This window comes from Rhinoderma darwinii, chromosome 3 (assembly GCF_050947455.1).
Source record: "Rhinoderma darwinii isolate aRhiDar2 chromosome 3, aRhiDar2.hap1, whole genome shotgun sequence".
In the NCBI taxonomy this organism is placed as follows: Eukaryota; Metazoa; Chordata; class Amphibia; order Anura; family Rhinodermatidae; genus Rhinoderma; species Rhinoderma darwinii.
The window spans coordinates 374,619,599-374,638,353 of NC_134689.1; the positions used below are offsets into that span (position 1 = coordinate 374,619,599).

The following is an 18,755-nucleotide window of genomic DNA, read 5'->3' on the forward strand; positions in this document are numbered from 1 at the left end:
AGAGAAAACGGCAGGTATAAATGGACAGGGGGCGGAGCTAACTCTGACTGACCAGGCCGCGATAGGCTCTCCCACTCCTGAGCCTGCCACCCTGATTGGTGGGAGCCGGAGTCAGTCTAAGAGGTCCGGCCTCAGGTGTCGATTGATTAATCCTGGGAGTATCCACAGACGTAGTGCCTGGCAGATCCTTTACAACAGGGGTCTGGTAGGCTCGCTCCAGCAGAATTATCTTTGGTATCGGGAACACCGGCTGATACAGCATCAAGAACCTTTGACAGCTTTCTCCTGGGCACCGGCCAAAAGGTGTCATCGGGAGGCGTCACCTTGACCAGCAGGGGCGCCACAGCACCAACGTGAGAGGAAACCGTGATGCGTTGAAGCTTTAGCAACAAATCAGCAGACTTACGGGGTAGACTGGTAAATTTCTGTTGAACCGAAGACTGGGATGTGGAATGAACTCAAGTGAGACATCTGGATAGACAGCAAGGTCCCCACTGGAGAACTTGTCCTCAGTCTCAATCGATAAGTGGGGCATGCATGCGAAGCCAGGGTAACCCCAAGAGCAGAGCTTAGACAGAATCAGGCAAGATGTACAGGGAAATCTTCTCTGGATGCGAAGCCCCGACTTGGAGTTCTAGGGGTGCTGTGACAAAATGATCTGGTTCAAGGAAATGTCGTCCATTGACAGAAGCCACCAGCAAACCCACGGTAGGTATCTGGTGACGAGCAACTGGTGTATGAAATTGCCAGCAGAACCTGAGTCAAGGAAAGCCTTTACAAGAAGATGGGTTTTACCAGAAGAGAAGGTTATAGGAACACATAGCCTTGGAAGGGAATTTTCTCCACCTTGAGTTAAGACTCCCAGCTGCTGGGAACCCGGCTTAAGGTGACAAAGTGTGGGCATAATGTGCCTTGTCCCCACAGTAGAGACACAGGTTGTTTGTGCGTCTATGCTGGCGTTGCACAGGAGAGAGTTTCAGACGCTCAACCTCCATGGGTTCCTCAGGGACTTCAGGAGACAGGACCAGAAAGAAATCTTGAAATGAGGATGCCACCCGTGGTACTCTTCTTTTATGGGAGGTCTCTTTAAGAAGTTCCCTGAAGCGCTGATCAATACGGGTAGCCAGTGTAATCAGGGCATCCAGGGTCTCAGTTATTTCTCTGCCTGCAAGTTCGCCTTTGATTTGACCAGCCAAACCCTCCAGAAAGGAGCTACCTGGGCTTCATTGGTTAAAGTCAATTCAGAAGCCAATGTGCGAAACTGTATAGCGTACTGGTCTACACATATATTTCCCTGGCATAGACTGAGCAGGACTGATGCAGTAGAGAAGACATGTCCTTGTTCTCCAAAAACAGCACGAAAGTTAGCAAGAAAAGTCTGTAGATTTGTGGTTACAGGATCATCTCATTCCCACAAGGGGTTAACCCAGTCCGAAGCTTCACCAGAATGCAGAGACACGATGAAAGCCACTTTACCTCAGTCAGAAAGAAACAGGCGTGCATGCAGGTCAATGTGGATGACTGGTTCAGGAAACCACGGCAGGATTTAGGATGCGTTCACACGACCACATTAACGTCCGTAATGGACGGACGTATTTCAGCCGGAAGTCCCGGACCGAACTCAGTGTAGGGATCCGGGCTCCTAGCATCATAGTTATGTACGATGCTTGGAGTCCCCGCCTCGCTGCAGGACAACTGTCCCGTACTGTAATCATGTTTTCAGTACGGGACAGTAGTTCCACGGAGAGGCAGGGACTCCTAGCGTCGTACATAACTACGATGCTAGGAGCCCGGCTCCCTGCACTGAGTTCGGTCCGGGACTTCCAGCCGAAATACGTCCATCAATTACGGACGTAATTAGTGTGTGTGCACATACCCTTAGAGTTCCCATCATAACGAGGAGTCAGAGGCAATTGCATAGCAGAACTGCTGCAGTGTGAACAAGATGCAAGTGGTTGTACAGGCTGAGGAGTTGCTGGAGAAGGATTAACCATTTGTTGCGCGGCCAAAGTGTTCATAAACTGCAGGATTTGATCTTGACGATCGCTGATCTCCTTGATGACATCATACAGCGTCTGTACCGTAGGTTTGGGATTGCCAGCGGGGTCCATGGCCTCAGCAAACTGTAACGTCCTCTGGGTTGTGGACCCTCTGTTCTACTCCACAGATGAGAGTAGTAGCTGGCAACAGGCCACTGGAAGGTACTTAGTAGCTGGATAAGGGCAGGCAACAGGTAGCTGGATACAGGCAGGTGCTGGATTACTGGACATGGACACAGGATAAGGGAAATCGGATACAGGAACCTTCGCAAGATAACACAAGGTTTGTCCAATGTTGCTCAGGCACTGGGGCAGAGAGCAGTCTCACTTATAAAGCCCTGGGTGTGCAGGGATAGGCTGGGGACACTTACTGGTGCGTGCTGGCCCTTTAAGATGCAGGAAGTCAGCGCGCGCGCCCACCCTATAGTCAGACCCAGCAACACCAGTAGCAGAAGGAAGTTCACGTGCACAGCAGTGTGGAGATCCAGGTGGTCCTGAGGACGCAAATATAGTTGACACCGGGACATACCACCGGCCGGAGAAGGATTAACCACTTGTTGCCAAAGTGTTCATAAACTGCAAGATTTGATCTTGACGATCGCTGATCTCCTTGATGTCGTCATAGAGCGCCTGTACCGTAGGTGTGGGATTGCCAGCAGGGTCCATGGCCTGAGCAGAATCCCGGATTTAGTGGGACAGTCCCAGATTCAGTGGGACAGTCCCAGATGGGGGCAGCTATGGGGAGCATTATACTGTCGGGCAGCTATGGGGAGCATTATACTGGGTGGGGGCAGCAATGGGGGGCATTATACTGTGTGGGCAGCTATGGGGGCATTATACTGTGGGGGCAGCTATGTGGGGGATTTATACTGTGTGGGGCAGCATTATACTGTGTGGGGCAACTATGGGGAGCATTATACTGTGTGGGGCAACTATGGGGAGCATTATACTGTGTGGGGCAGAGGTGGGGAGCATTATACTGTGTGGGGCAGCTATGGGGGGCATTATACTGTGTAGGAGCAGCTATGGGGAGCATTATACTCTGTGGGGGCAGCTATGAGGGGGAATTATACTGTGTAGGGCAGCTATGGGGAGCATTATACTGTGTGGGGCAGCTATGGGGGCATTATAATGTGTTGGGCAGCTATGTGGGGCATTACACTGTGTGGGGACAGCTATGAGAGGGAATTATACTGTGTGGGCAGCTATGGGGAGTATTATACTGGTGGGGGCAGCTATGGGGGCATTATACTGTGTGGGGCAGCTATGGGGGCATTATACTGTGTGGGGGCATTATACTGTGTGGGGAGCTATGGGGAGCATTATACTGCGTGAGGGTAGCTATGGGGGCATTATACTGTGGGGACAGCTATGGGTAGCATTATACTGCGTGGGGCAGCTATGGGGGGCATTATACTGTGTGGGACAGCTATGGTGGGCATTATACTATGGGGTCAGCTATGGGGGGCATTATACTGTGGAGGCAGCTATGGGGGCATTATACTGTGGGGGCATCCATGGGGACTGTCGGGCAAGGCAGCTGGGCATAGGTGTGTGCAGGGGTCTGGTGGTGTTGGGGAGAGATAAGGGGCCCAAGCTGAATTCTTGCACCAGGGCCCATGAGCCTTTAGATACACCCGATTGCCACACACGGCTTCCTGTAGGTAGTGCCACATGGCCCCCTGTAGATAGCGCCACACAGCCCCCTCTGTAGCTGGTGCCACATAGCCCCCCTCCCAGGGGCGTAACTAGGAAAGACTGGGCCCCATAGCAAACTTTTGACTGGGGCCCCCTCCCCTGGGTGTCACACAATCCCCCCTTGTAGATAGTGCATTTTTTACAGCCCCCCCTGTAGATAACGCCATACAGCCCCCCTCTGTAGATAACGCCATACAGCCCCCTCTGTAGATAATGCCATACAGCCCCCTCTGTAGATAACGCCATACAGAGTCCCCCCTGTAGATAATGCCATACAGCCCCCTTTGTAGATATCTACAGAGGGGGCTGTATGGCGTTATCTACAAAGGGGGCTGTATGGCGTTCTCTACAGGGGGGACTCTGTATGGCGTTATCTACAGAGGGGGCTGTATGGCGTTCTCTACAGTGGGGGCTGTATGGCGTTATCTACAGAGGGGACTGTATGGCGTTATCTACAGGGGGGACTCTGTATGGCGTTATCTACAGAGGGGGCTGTATGGCGTTATCTACAGGGGGACTCTGTATGGCATTCTCTACAGTGGGGGCTGTATGGCGTTCTCTACAGTGGGGGCTGTATGGCGTTATCTACAGAGGGGGCTGTATGGCGTTCTCTACAGAGGGGGCTGTATGGCGTTATCTACAGAGGGGCTATATGGCGTTCTCTACAGTGGGGGCTGTATGGCGTTATCTACAGAGGGGGCTGTATGGCGTTCTCTACAGAGGGGGCTGTATGGCGTTATCTACAGGGGGCTGTATGGTGTTATCTACAGGGGGGCTGTATGGCGTTATCTACAGAGGGGGCTGTATGGCGCTATCTACAGAGGGGGCTGTATGGCGTTATCTACAGGAGGCTGTATGGCGTTATCTACAGAGGGGGCTGTATGGCGTTTTCTACAGAGGGGGCTGTATGGCGTTATCAACAGGGGGGACTCTGTATGGCGTTCTCTACAGTGGGGGCTGTATGGCGCTCTCTACAGTGGGGGCTGTATGGCGTTATCTACAGAGGGGGCTGTATGGCGCTAACGCCATACAGCCCCCACTGTAGAGAACGCCATACAGCCCCCCTGTAGAGAACACCATACAGCCCCCCCTGTAGGTAACGCTATACAGCCCCCCCTGTAGGTAACGCTATACAGCCCCCCTGTAGGTAACGCCATGCAGCCCCAACCCCCCAAAAAAATCTGACCTACAGTGTGTCCTAGAAAAGTCATGTATCCCCTATCCACAGGATAGGGGATACATGTGTGATCGCTGGCAGCGATAGGGAGAACGGGGGACCGAAAGTCCCCCGAAGTTCTCCATGACTAACCTCTGACTTCCGGAGTCTGCGCAGCTCAATAAAAATGAAAGGAGCGCTGGTCACGCATGCGCACAAGCACGACCGGCGCTCCATTCATTTCTACGTAGCTGCCGACACAGACCCCGGAAGTCCGAGGTTTGTGATGGAGAACTTCAGGGGACTTTCAGTCCCCCGTCCTCCCTATCAATGCCAGCGATCACACATGTATCCCCTATCCTGTGGATAGGGGATACATGTATTCTGTTTAATGGCAGAGCGGGGAGATACCTCCCTGCTCTGCCGTAGTGTTTAGTGGCGTCGCGCTGTAGCAGCCATAGCGGCGGGTAGCGGAGCCTCTGGCCATGGTGGGGGCCCGTAGCAGCTGCTACGGCTGTAGTTACGCCACTGCCCCCTCCCCTGTAGATAGAGCTATTGTGGCCCCCTCTAGGAGGGGAATCCCCAGCCAGAGCGTTGCTGATGCCAAGGGCTCTTTCAGTAGCGGGAATCCCCGGCAACGCTCTGGCCATGGATTCCAGCACTCCAGGAGGAGCCCCTGACTTCACTGTCCATAAGTGACGTCGTCAGGGCTTCTCCCCATGTGTCGGCAACGCTCTGGCTGGGGATTCCACTCCAGGAGTGAATGGCAGAGCAGGAAGCGGATAGTTTCCTGCTCTGCCCTAGTATTCAATTGTATCTGCGTCCTGAGGATGCAGATACGATTGAATGTGGCAGTTGCCGGAACAGTAAATTGCCGGGACTGTCTCTGTAACTTCGGGACAGTCATGGCAAATTTGGAACTGTTGGCAGCTATGTGGTCATCAGAACCTGACCCCCTCAGTCAGCAGAATCCCCCACACTCCTAGCACCCTAAGTCTGTCATACACGGATACTGGCTGGTGACCGGCTCATGCCGCTTTATGTGTATTACACTATATGTATAAAAGATGGCCGGACCATTGTACTGAACAAGCACTTTCTGCATTTTGTGTCACCCCTTAATCCTCAGATTGTAAACTTTTGCGAGCAAGGTCCTCACTCTTGTATGAATTGGTAAATAGTTGTCACTATGTAATGTCTGATATCGTCTGAACATTAACCCTCTGAATTGTAAAGAGCTGCAGAGTGTTATAAAGATTAAGTATTCCTGTATCTGTTTATACCCAGCTTTCCTACAAACCTGAATGGCAGCTAATTGAGATATGGGGAGGACGAGAGCTGAGTGACAAACCCAGTGGGAGATGTAATGGCGGCCATATTGCTTGCCCCCCTAATACATACATTTGTAACAATTGCACAATATTAATAGACTTCAGAGTAGAAGACAACTCGCTGGATATTAACTATTTACAGCTGATTATGATTTTAGGAGGGAGAGTGTGCTTCAGTAAGCCGAGGATTGAACGACATGCAGGATTCCAGCACAGTCTATATACAGTCACAACCGCTTTGAAAACTCCCTCCAAATACATGTCTCACGACACCCACGACTGCTCCATTTTTCTAACCCAATCGTTGTGCGCGTTACATACAGACCAACTCACAAACTCCGCCTACACGTAAATACGTCAACCGCAGCGCGGGACTAAACGTCTGCAGGAGGCCTCTGACGCATCCTGTTACGCAGAGACATTGGCAGCCATTTTTAATATGGGCAATTAATTCCAGCTAATGTTAAAAGATATCAATACCACTCTCGGCACTTTATTAGCAATGTGTTCATCTTTGTCTAAATACTGACGTAAAAACCCCTCCGCGCATAAATAATACGGGCGAGGCTTTCTAACGCGATTGGCCGGTGGGTGTGACGACGTAATGACGTAGCACGTCGGGAGTAGTAGGGTGCTGGAGATTTTGTTGCGGTTTTCTTCTGGTAGGCGTGGCTTGTTACGCAGTAGGCGGGAAAGCGATCGGAGCATATGGTGGCGTTGAGAGGAATGAGCGGGACTTTTGACGCGGTTGGTCGGAAAGGCGGGGCTGATGACGTAGAGCCGGGGCAGTGGGCGGGGCTGAGGTGTGTGAGGTAAGGTTGTCGCAGGAGAAAGGGGTTTGTGCGCGGGAGACAAACGGAGAGCGGGAAAGATTGCGCGGCGGAGCTGAGGTACCGGGTGGCGAAGGGAATCACCGGGAGATCAGACCAAAGGACCATTGACCTGGTAATGTCACCGCCCCTTCCATTGTCTTGTGGCGTCATGATCGGCTGAAGTGTGTGTTGTGGTTTATTTCTTGTGACTGTCAGCTCTTGGGATTAGGGGATCATGGCCAGCAATCACTTTTGTTGTTATTGCAAAGAAAAAATGCGACAAAACTAATGTTCGTGAAGGTGGTGCAGTTGCCCATAGCAAACAATCAGGTCGATGCTTTTAATTTTCTATTTCGTATAGGGCTTCTGGGTTATCTTTTTTAGGGCATCTGAATGCCATAGACAGGGGACCCCCGTCATTAGCCAGATCGATCGCAGTGGGTGCCGTCTAGTGATAGGTCGCAGCAGCTGAAACCCTGCCAATTGGCTCCTGATGTGGACGTACACTTTAAGGCCCTGTTCACTCCGTTTTTTGCAGGCGGAAAGATCTGCCTCAAAATTCCTTCAGGATTCTGACGCCTTCATGCTTTTTGTCTGTGGCCATTGGGTGCCGCAGGCAAACAAAACCAAAACTGCTTTCTCTGTCTCCCATTGATGCCAATGGGAAGTCAGAGACAAATGGCTGAAGAGCGGGCATGACACTGTTTTTTTCCCGCTTGCGGGGGGAAAAACTCCTCAGCCTCCCATTGAAATCAATGGGAGGCCTTTTTGGCGCAGTTTCCGTGTCAAAAACTGCTCCAAAAACCTCTAAGTTGTGGTCTTTGACCTGTGACTATCCAGCCTTTACAAAGGTACTCCCTCTATCATCCCCTGAAGGCCTGCAGCTGTCAGGGCATGCTGGGGACTGTAGTTCGCCAACAGCTGCTTTAAGTGTCTTCCACCGGGTCTTGAATGGGATGGTGATGAGCTAGGACCCCACTCGTGTGATCTCATGGCCCTTTGGGTTTCAGCTCGATCACCTCTTGCTAATTACATTTAGGGTATTTTCCTCGTTCCAAAAAATGTTTTCATAGGGAGCAAATGTATATGTTAACCCCTTAGTGACCACCAATACGCCTTTTCACGTTCGTCACTAAGGGGCCTTAGGCTAGGCTGACGCCTTTTCACGTGAGCCTAGTCGAAGTCCTGCACGGATCTCCCGTGCAGGCTGGAGCCGGGGCTCAGCTGTCTGATGATAGCTGGGCTCCAACGCACGCGATCGAAGTTTACTTCGATCGCGGCCGTTTAACCCGTTAAATGCCGCCGTCAATAGTGACCGCGGCATTTAACTGTTTACAGAGGGAGTGAGCTCCCTCTGTCACCCATCAGCGGCCCGCAAATGCAATCGCGGGTCTCCGATGGGGTGTCATGGCAGCCCGGGGCTTGATAAAAGCCCCCAGGTCTGCCCTGGACATATGCCTGTTAGGACGCGCCGGAGGCACGTCCTAACAGATTGCCTGTCAGATTTACACTGACAGGCAATAATGCTCTGGTATACCAAAGCATTATAGCAGCGATCTGAAGATCGCACAGTAAAGTCCCCTAGTGGGACTAGTGAAATAAATAATAAATGTGAAATAAAGATTAATAATAAAAAGTACAGTAAAAAAAAACATTTTTTTCCATAAAAAGTGGTTTTATTTAGTAAAAGTGTAAAAAAAACATATAAAAGTACACATATGTGGTATCGCCGCGACCGTAATGACTCCATTAATAAAGTTAATATGTAATTTAAACCGCAAGGTGAACACCATAAAAAAAACCCGCAAAAAACAATGGCGATATTGCAATTTTTTCCCATTGCCCCCCAAAAAAGTCATAATAAAAATGAATCAATAAGTGCCATGCACCCCAAAACAGTACCATTCAAAACTACGTCTCGTCCCGCAGAAAACAAGCCCAAAAAATCACTACATTGATGGAAAAATAAAAAAACTACGGCTCTTGGAAAGCGACGATGCAAAAGCAAATAATTTTAGTTCAAAAGTGTTTATATTGTGCAAAAGTCGTAAAACATAAAAAAAACCTCTACATATGTGGTATCGCCGTGATCGTACCGACCCATAGAATAAAGGTCACATGTTATTTACGTCGCACAGTGAACGGCGTCAATTTAAAAACGCATAGAACAATGGCAGAATTTTAGTTTTTATTTTATAATCCCCCCCAAAAAAAGTTAATAAAAAAATATGTACCCAAAAATGGTGCTATTAAAAAGTACAACTAATCCCACATAAAACAAGTCCTCATAGAGCTATGTAGACGAAAAAATAAAAACGTTATAGCTCTTTGAATGCGACTATAGAAAAACAAATAAAATAGCTTGGTCATTAGGGCCTAAAATGGGCTGGTCACTAAGGGGTTAAGTCACAGCTGATTGGTTGAGAGGGATCACACGTAGCCACATCCACAACACTATTCTTGCTACATATCCGGCCACATGATCTTTTTGGAACTCTACATAACAACCAGTGCCCGGAGGCAGCTAGAACAGCCGATCAGTGCGGGCTCTGGGTTTTGGACCCACCGATTGTATACTGATTACTTGCCCTGTGGATAGATCAACAGTATGAAAAACCATATTGTGCCCGGATGACCCCTTTAAACGGCCAGGATCGGCGTGATCTTCGATCTCGGCTGTAATATGTCTGCCGTCCCCTGACTGAAAGAAATGACATAAAATGCTGGGAAGGGGAAAAAATATTTGCAGCACGTTCATGTGGATGTTTTTTGTGAAGGTGTGAGTGGGGTTATAAAACCTATGTCTCCTAGTTATTCTGCATTAGTCATCATTTGAATTTGGCGCTCCACCTGCTGTCATTCATGGCACTCTCCCTGACAGGTTGACTCATGGCCACAAATGTGCCTGCAGAGACTGCACATGAATCCCTCCCATTCAGTACCTGTCAGTTGAGTGATTTTGCTGTATTAATACAGCTTTCTGCTGTCTGTAAGTGTATTATATGGTCACTTGTTAACACGCTGCCGTCTGTGTTGTCATCTTTGGTGTTTTTGTGCTAATTTCTGACCACCGATTAACTCATTCCAACCATAGTGCATATAGAGATGCATGGGGGGGATTCAGATTCCCCGAGTTCCCTCAGCAGACCTGAGATACTTTGACATTCTGCTGCTGTAAATGAAAGCCTTTGTTCTGCTGGTGGATTCAGGGTGCAATTCCCCACAGGATTCTGGTCAACATGTGCAGGATTGGCGCTGTGCTGACTGCAGAGGATCAGCCTGGCAGCGGCCACGCCACATCATTCCCCATCTCAGGCTGCAGTATTAATCAGATTTTCTAGGTATAAATTTAGTTGGAAAATCTTTTGACATACACAAATAAAACCTGACTATTAAATAAAAACAATTATCTTGTGTATTGATCAACTTTGATTTCATCAGTATGAAGCTTAGATGATGGCTCAGGAGCCGCTTCAGGCTGAGCTCTCACCGGCTGACAGATTCGGCTGTGGACGGGATTCTGCTTCTACATAGAAGCTAAAATAGTACCAAGTTTTTAACAAAAGTAAATTTTATAGTAAAATTCATTTAAGTAAAAACACACAAGTCACCCAAGGTGTCCATAGCAATTTTTTCTTAAGGTGTAATGTTGTGTTAGGATAAACAAATGCATTAAGTCATGTCTGTGGCTTAACCCCTTAGTGACCAGCCCATTTTAGGCCCTAATGACCAAGCTATTTTATTCGTTTTTCTATAGTCGCATTCAAAGAGCTATAACGTTCTTATTTTTTCGTCTACATAGCTGTATGAGGACTTGTTTTTTGCGGGATTAGTTGTGCTTTTTAATAGCACCATTTTTGGGTACATATAATTTTTATATTAACTTTTATTAACCTTTTTGGGGGGGATTATAAAAAAAAACTGAAATTCCGCCATTGTTCTATGCGTTTTTAAATTGACGCCGTTCACTGTGCGACGTAAATAACATGTTACCTTTATTCTATGGGTCGGTACGATTACGGCGATACCACATATGTAGAGGTTTTTTTATGTTTTACGACTTTTGCACAATAAAAACACTTTTGAACTAAAATTATTTGTTTTTGCATCGTCGCTTTCCAAGAGCCGTAATTTTTTTATTTTTCCATCAATGTAGTGATTTTTTGGGCTTGTTTTCTGCGGGACAAGACGTAGTTTTGAATGGTACTGTTTTGGGGTACATGGGACTTATTGATTGATTTTTATTATGACTTTTTTGGGGGGCAATGGAAAAAAATTGCAATTTCGCCATGGTTTTTTGCGTTTTTTTTTACGGTGTTCACTTTGCGGTTTAAATTACATATTAACTTTATTAATAGAGACATTACGGTCGCGGCGATACCACATATGTGTACTTTTTTTTTTTTTTTACACTTTTACTAAATAAAACCACTTTTTATGGAAAAAAATGGTTTTATTTATTTTTTTACTGTAGTTTTTATTAATAATCTTTCACTTTGATGACTTATTTTATTAGTCCCACTAGGGGACTTTACTGTGCGATATGCCGATCGCTGCTATAATGCTCTGGTATACTTCGTATACCAGAGCATTATTGCCTGTCAGTGTAAATCTGACAGGCAATCTGTTAGGACGTGCCTCCGGCGCGTCCTAACAGGAATATGTCCAGGGCAGACCTGGGGGTTTTTATCAGGCCCCCGGCTGCCATGACACCCCATCGGAGACCCGCGATTTCATTCGCGGGCCGCCGATGGGTGACAGAGGGAGCGCACTCCCTCTGTAAACAAAGTTAAATGCCGCGGTCGCTATTGAAGGCGGCATTTAACGGGTTAAACGGCCGCGATCGAAGTAAACTTCGATCGCGGGCGTTGGAGCAGTAGCTCAGCTGTCATCAGACAGCAGAGCCCCGGCTCCTGCCTGCACGGGAGACCCGTGCAGGACTTAGACTAGGCTGACGTGAAAAGGCGTCAGCCTAGCCTAAAGCCCATTAGTGACCGACGTAAAAATGCGTATTAGTGGTCACTAAGGGGTTAAGGAGAGGCTCTGTCACCAGATTTTGCAATCCCTATCTCCTATTGCAGCAGATCGGCGCTGCAATGTAAATAAGAGTAACGTTTTTTTTAAACGGGCATTTTTGGCCAAGTTATGACCATTTTTATATTTATGCAAATGAGGCTTTCTAAAGTACAACTGGGCGTGTATTGTGTATGTACATCTGGGCATTTTTACTTTTACTAGCTGGGCGTTGTGACTAGGAGTGTATGATGCTGACGAATCAGCATCATCCACTTCTCTTCACAACGCCCAGCTTCTGGCAGTGCACAGAGACACAGCGTGTTCTCGAGAGATCACGCTGTGACGTCACTTCCTGCCCCAGGTCCTGCATCGTGTCGGCACCAGAGGCTACAGTTGATTCTGCAGCAGCATCAGCGTTTGCAGGTAAGTAGCTACATCGACTTACCTGCAAACGCCGATGCTGCTGCAGAATCAATTGTAGCCTCTGGTGCCGATGTGTCCTCGCTCGTCCGACACGATGCAGGACCTGGGGAAGTGACGTCACAGCGTGATCTCTCGAGCACGCTGTGTCTGTGCACTGCCAGAAGCTGGGCGTTGTGTAGAGAAGTGGATGACACTTCCATTCACAACGCCCAGCTAGTAAAAGAAGTAAAAACGCCCCGATGTAATGAACACAATACACGCCCAGTTGTACTTTAGAAAGCCTCATTTGCATAAATATAAAAATGGTCATAACTTGGCCAAAAATGCTCATTTAAAAAAAAAAAGGAAAAAGTTACTCTTCTCTACATTGCAGCGCCTATCTGCTGCAATACACGAGAGGGGTTGCAAAATCTGGTGACAGAGCCTCTTTAACGTCTGACCTAAGCAGCGTTCGAAAGGCATGTGATATTCCCTAGAAATGAAAGGATGTTCATACATGCCATTTATACCTATGTCTACATGTACATCTCTCAGGTGATCACCAGAACTGAATAGACCAAACATGTCAGTTATCCAAGTGCAAGTAAACATCCTAATAATGGGGTGAAGAAACTTTCCCATAGGCAGGATTCCTTTTACAAGTGTATTAGACAATGTTTACACTTTAAAGACTTTGAACGTATATTACAATTTTCATAAGAAGTTGATGTCTTCTCCCATGTCACGTATAGACATAGGAAGACATCTGGTAGTACATTCAAAAATATCTTCCTACCTAATGAAATGTACAAAAAATATTTAACCGCTCTTTGCACTGTCCCTTTGTCAAAACAAGTGCTCCATTTTTTTATATATATTTTTTTTTTCCCCATACATCACCTTTCATATAATAATAGAGCCTTTGGGATGATCAACCCCCCTACCCATTCTGATGTCAGGTGTACTTGATTCAGCTCCTCAAACAAGGGGACTGGGAAACCTCTTTAGAATTGAGCATTAATATGCCAGTTTAGTATGACTTCGGACACTGTGAACACTCCTCTCACAATTCAGGCCACAAGTTTGCTACTCTCCTCCCGTGCCACTGCAAGGCTATTAATGGCAGTTATAGCTCTAGCAGATTTCATAGCCTTTCTCAACACTTAGGCTAGATTCATACGGGCGTTGCACATCTCGGACATGAAAACGGCAGTTTTTCACGCCTGAAGTGCATTTGTGCTCTGCGCTGCGGGACGCAATATCACGTATCCCCCATAGACTAGAGTCTATGGAGTGAAGCGTGAAAAAATAGGACATGTCCTATTTTGTCACGGACCCTTCACACGGTCCGTTGAAACGGCCACATTGAATTATATAGGTCTGTGTCACGGCCGTTGTTTCAACGGGCTTCACACGGACGTTTAACGCGTTCGTGTGAATAAGGCCTTAAGTAGTATTCATTAAAAAAAATGCTACTTTGTGATACAGCTGCTCCGTATTCTGTGTACAGAGCAGCTTTATCGTTCGCTAAAACCTGCTCCTGTCAGGTCCGCGGGACTGATGGGTTCAGTGACGAGTCCTGCGTGTCTGTGACACAGGATCCACCTGTTATCTATTGCATCTACATTCGTAAGTTAGATGTGAAAAATTACGTGGATTTTGTATGTCCGACACGCAGGACTCGTCACTGAACCCATCAGGCTCGCACGACTGACGGATTCAGGTCATAGTGAAAGATACAGCTGCTCTGTATAGAGAATACAGAGCAGCTGCATCTCAAAGTACAAATAATTTTGAATAAAGTTGCACCAATCACACTGACCTTTTTTTATAATAAAAAAAATACCATTCAAAGGTTTACATAGCCTTTAATGTGTAAGTGTTATGTAATACACTTTTTAAAATTAATTCGCAGTAAAAGTTACGTTTTAAGGAATTCCATTTTCATTCCAGTGATTTCTTTATTTTCGACAATTGCGAAGGATTTCATTGAGATTGGTGAATTTCACAGTTTTTCAATATGCTCCACCAAGTCTGTGGGCCGAACACGCAGCATAAATTGACATGCTGCAACTTTTGGGCCTTTTGCCATTTTTCTACTCCAGTCAACTAGTGTTGAAATATTGATTGAATTCACCCCCATTGCTCATAATATTGTTCATTGAGACTTTGTGACATGCTGGAAAATCTAGCTTGAAAAAGGCCGAAACGTTGCTGGTGTCTATACTGTGAGACCATAAAGATTTGCTTTTTTGGAATTCTGACGTCATAGCTTTTTCCTGTGAATGCTGGAAAATCTACAAACTCCATATGCTCTGGCAACCCAGGCATGACAGATGCCATGGCACCCCAGTTCACCCTCCTCCCCTCCCTGCCTATAGAAAAGATTTAGCTGGACATAGAGGAGCTGTTGATGGGTATTTTTTTTAATTTCCCACTAGTGTTTATAGCAGCGTGTGAAGAATCTTATCAGCATCATGGCAAAGGTACAGATATTGAACATGGTGGTCCTTGATAACCCATGCCCCTTCCGTAATCCTTTCCAGTTCGAGGTCACTTTTGAATGCATAGAAGATCTACCGGATGGTAAGTTTCTCTTTTCTCCTTTTAGGCTGGATTGACACGGGACGAAAATGCTGCGGAAAATTGACAGCGGATTACAGTTCTAGCATGTGGATGAGATTTAAACAAATCTCATCCTTGTGCTGCTGAACGTTTTCCAGATGGATTTCGGAGCATTTTCTAAATGCAGCGCACTCATTCTGTTCTGGATATTCACTGCAGATTTCAGGCCTTCATGTAGATTGGGTGAAATATGAACATAAAACGTTCATACTTTGTTGTGTAAATTATGCGGTTTTCTTGCGGGAAATCTGTATAGTTTTAGTCTCCTATGAATCCAGCCTTAGATGTTCTGCTGTCATGTTGTTCCTGGTTATTAAGCCTATTGCTGCCAGGACAATTTTATACTTTTGGCATACACAAAACTAGAATTATTAACTTCATATTGTACTCCCCCATACCTATATATGTGTCTGAAAGAAGACACCTAGCACGTTGTCGCTTTACGTATATGGGCACCTTCGTGACATTTTTTCAAAGCATTTTGTAAAAAATCCGTAACATTTTATGTTTGTGGCCAAAGGTTGTACCCTAGCAGAACCTAAGAAGCACAACACAACAAAATAAAAGTTCAAGATTTGAAGATTTCATACATGCCGCTAAAATCTATGTTTACAAGCACGTATCTTCTCACAATCCCACCAAGATCTATTCTCTAGCCTATATAATTACATAAGTCCTAAGTGAAAGGTAAAAAAAAAAAAAATTGGGGAGGGATATATAATAACTTTTATGGAGGCCCCATACATATCTGCTGGATCCCCCAAAATAGAATTCTGTGCAGCTTAAAGAGGCTCTGTCACCACATTATAAGTGCCCTATCCCCTATATAAGGAGATCGGCGCTGTAATGTAGGTGACAGTAATGCTTTTTATTTAAAAAAAACTATCTATTTTCACAACGTTAGGAGCGATTTAGATTTATGCTAATGAGCTTTCTTAATGCCCAAGTGGGTGTATTTTTACCTTCGACCAAGTGGGCGTTGTACAGAGGAGTGTATGACGCTGACCAATCGGCATCATGCACTCCTCTCCATTCATTTAGACAGCAGAATCGCGTTCTTACCAGAACATGATCTGCAGCCACATACACAGCGATTCTGCTTGATTTAACGTTAATAATCCAGCCTGGACGTCATGTGTATTCAGAATCCTGACACTGCTGACTCTTTTCTCTGAGATTTCAGCAACGGAAACTAATCTCGCGAGATTACGGAGGTAAACGAGATTTCGTTTCCGTTGCTGTAAATTTCACAGAAAAGATTCAGAAGAGTCAGGATTCTGAATACACATGACGTCCAGGCTGGATTATTAACGTTAAATCAAGCAGAATCGCTGTGTATGTGGCTGCAGATCATGTTCTGGTAAGAACGCGATTCTGCTGTCTAAATGAATGGAGAGGAGTGCATGATGCCGATTGGTCAGCGTCATACACTCCTCTGTACAACGCCCACTTGGTCGAAAGTAAAAATACGCCCACTTGGGCATTAAGACACTCATTAGCATAAATCTAAATCGCTCCTAACGTTGTGAAAATAGATAGTTTTTTAAAAATAAAAAGCATTACTGTCACCTACATTACAGCGCCGATAGGGAGATAGGGCACTTATAATGTGGTGACAGAGCCTCTTTAAAGGGGTATTCAGTCTGATGTTATGGTACATCAATAGGATATGCCATAAATTTATAGACTGGGTATCTGACCTCTCAGAAAATCACGGATCCCAAGAACTAAGGGACCACGGTTGCTTCAGCTATTTCCCTGCTCAGCCTGAGGATGGCGTGCCACTGTGCAGGGATTTACAACACTGCTCCATTCAAGTAAATGTAACTGTGTTTCTGTTCTCTTCGCATGACCGCATATCTGAGTGATGTGCCATAACTTCTAACTGTGAAACACTTTTTATGTCTTTGGCATCCAGAGAGTCCTATCCCTCCCTCACTTAGCTCTTTTTTGCAGCCAATTACAATAAGCAAACCTGCCCGTCACTCCGACTTTACTTGATTGAATCTATGGCTGTAGAAATATCAGTCACTAAATGTTTAATTTGTCAGTCAGGGGATCTGTCACATAAACCGGAGCCTTTACTGTAGTTTATAACCTACGAGGTTCAGTTGGGACATCAGTGAGGGGGTATTGATTCTATTTCAGTATTCAGTAGCTAACATTTTGTCAGTCTTTTGAAATATATAGAAAAAGATGTGGTTATAACTAAACCATACCCAATATGAAAACCCAAAAATGCAATGATAATATAGCACGGTGCCATTTCTGATAGGAAATTATGAAAAACAAAAAGAAAAGAAAATATTCCAGAAATATGACTAGGCACTCTTGGGTTATTAGAAAATTATCAAAAGTATTTTATTTTGAACTCCAGATATAATCGGAAGTATAAATATACATATGGCCAGGAAAACCCATACAATTGGAACTTCTGTACATATATCAAGTTCCCTAGGATAAATAACCTTCACAATGTATATATATTATTTCAAAAGAATTTCAGTAAAACCGCTGGGTTGTATTCACACTTGCGGTTTTTGACAATATATCTTTTTTATCCTTGGAATGGCCAGAGTTCCCATTTCATGTGGTTGGAAATAATTTTTTGAAAAGAATCTTGTTATAAAGTATGGTACTTATCACAAGAGGATGACCCTCGTATCTTGGGGAACCAGATTTTGCAGCAGGTTATTTTTCCCCTCCATTTCAATAAAGAGATCCTTGATTTTTGTAAGGATCTATAGTGGTAAGCAGTCTATTCATAGACCCATATAGCCTTCCAGATTTTATATTCGGCAAGCCCAATTTTTATTCCTTTATATAGGTTTTACCTCCAAACCCAAGAGTGCCTAGTCATATTTCTGGAATATTTTTCTTTTCTTTTTTCTTTTTGTTTTTCAGTCTTTTGAAATACCCTGTAAATGATAGCAGCGTCACTAAGATTTTGTGACTTGTCGTCTTTACAAAATAAATGTATTTTCATCCCCTATTTCTATTGTTTTCCATCTAAAACACAAGATTCCCAACAGGCTAAGAAAAATCCCATCAATATTAATGGATTGTAACTTTAGCTACAATTTTTAAATATAGAAAATATCAAAATATACTTTTATAATAGTACGCACACCTACTTTTATGTGGGCCGCATACTGCCAAAGCCCCCCTCCTTTCTTTGCATTATGGTATAGGCCAAAGATGCAACTACTGGCCAACTATGTAGGAAATAGGACACAAGTCATGTGATTGGGCATACGCTATACAATCGAGAGAGCTGAATTAGGATGTCCTGAGGGATCCGGACGGCATATTTTATCCATGTTGGGTGAGTTGCCGTGGTGTGTGTACTATAGTTGATATGAGTTTATTATGGTATCTTCTTTCCCTGTTTTTGTGACTATGTTCAATTGTCTTCCTATAGAACTTTACATTACAGAAACTGTTATCACCTGTCAACAGTGCAGATGAAATATGGAGGCGAAAAGTCATTGTCAGTGCCCAAGCAGTGTAATGGTTTTTGACCAGTCTTTAATGAACTGCCTTTGTTTTTACAGATCTGGAGTGGAAAATAATTTATGTGGGTTCAGCAGAAAGTGAAGAATATGACCAGGTCCTGGATTCAGTATTAGTGGGTCCAGTCCCTGCCGGGCGTCACATGTTTGTTTTTCAGGTAAGA

General features: G+C 45.5%; 1 protein-coding gene across 3 annotated transcripts in view; it reads left to right on the top strand.

The window, feature by feature from the left end:
* Positions 1-6,847: 6,847 nt before the first annotated feature.
* LOC142750029 (histone chaperone asf1b) overlaps positions 6,848-18,755 on the top strand; it is a 33,384-nt gene continuing 21,476 nt past the window's right edge. Inside the window, exons 1-3 of one of the 3 annotated variants that reach the window (XM_075858743.1) lie at positions 6,848-7,036; positions 14,896-15,040; positions 18,634-18,749. In XM_075858743.1, coding sequence (XP_075714858.1) covers positions 14,932-15,040; positions 18,634-18,749 — 225 coding nt within the window. In that variant the 5' untranslated portion in view covers positions 6,848-7,036; positions 14,896-14,931. Of the gene's footprint in view, positions 7,170-14,895; positions 15,041-18,633; positions 18,750-18,755 lie in introns of all 3 variants that reach the window. The other 2 variants (XM_075858744.1, XM_075858742.1) reach the window with 2 other exon arrangements.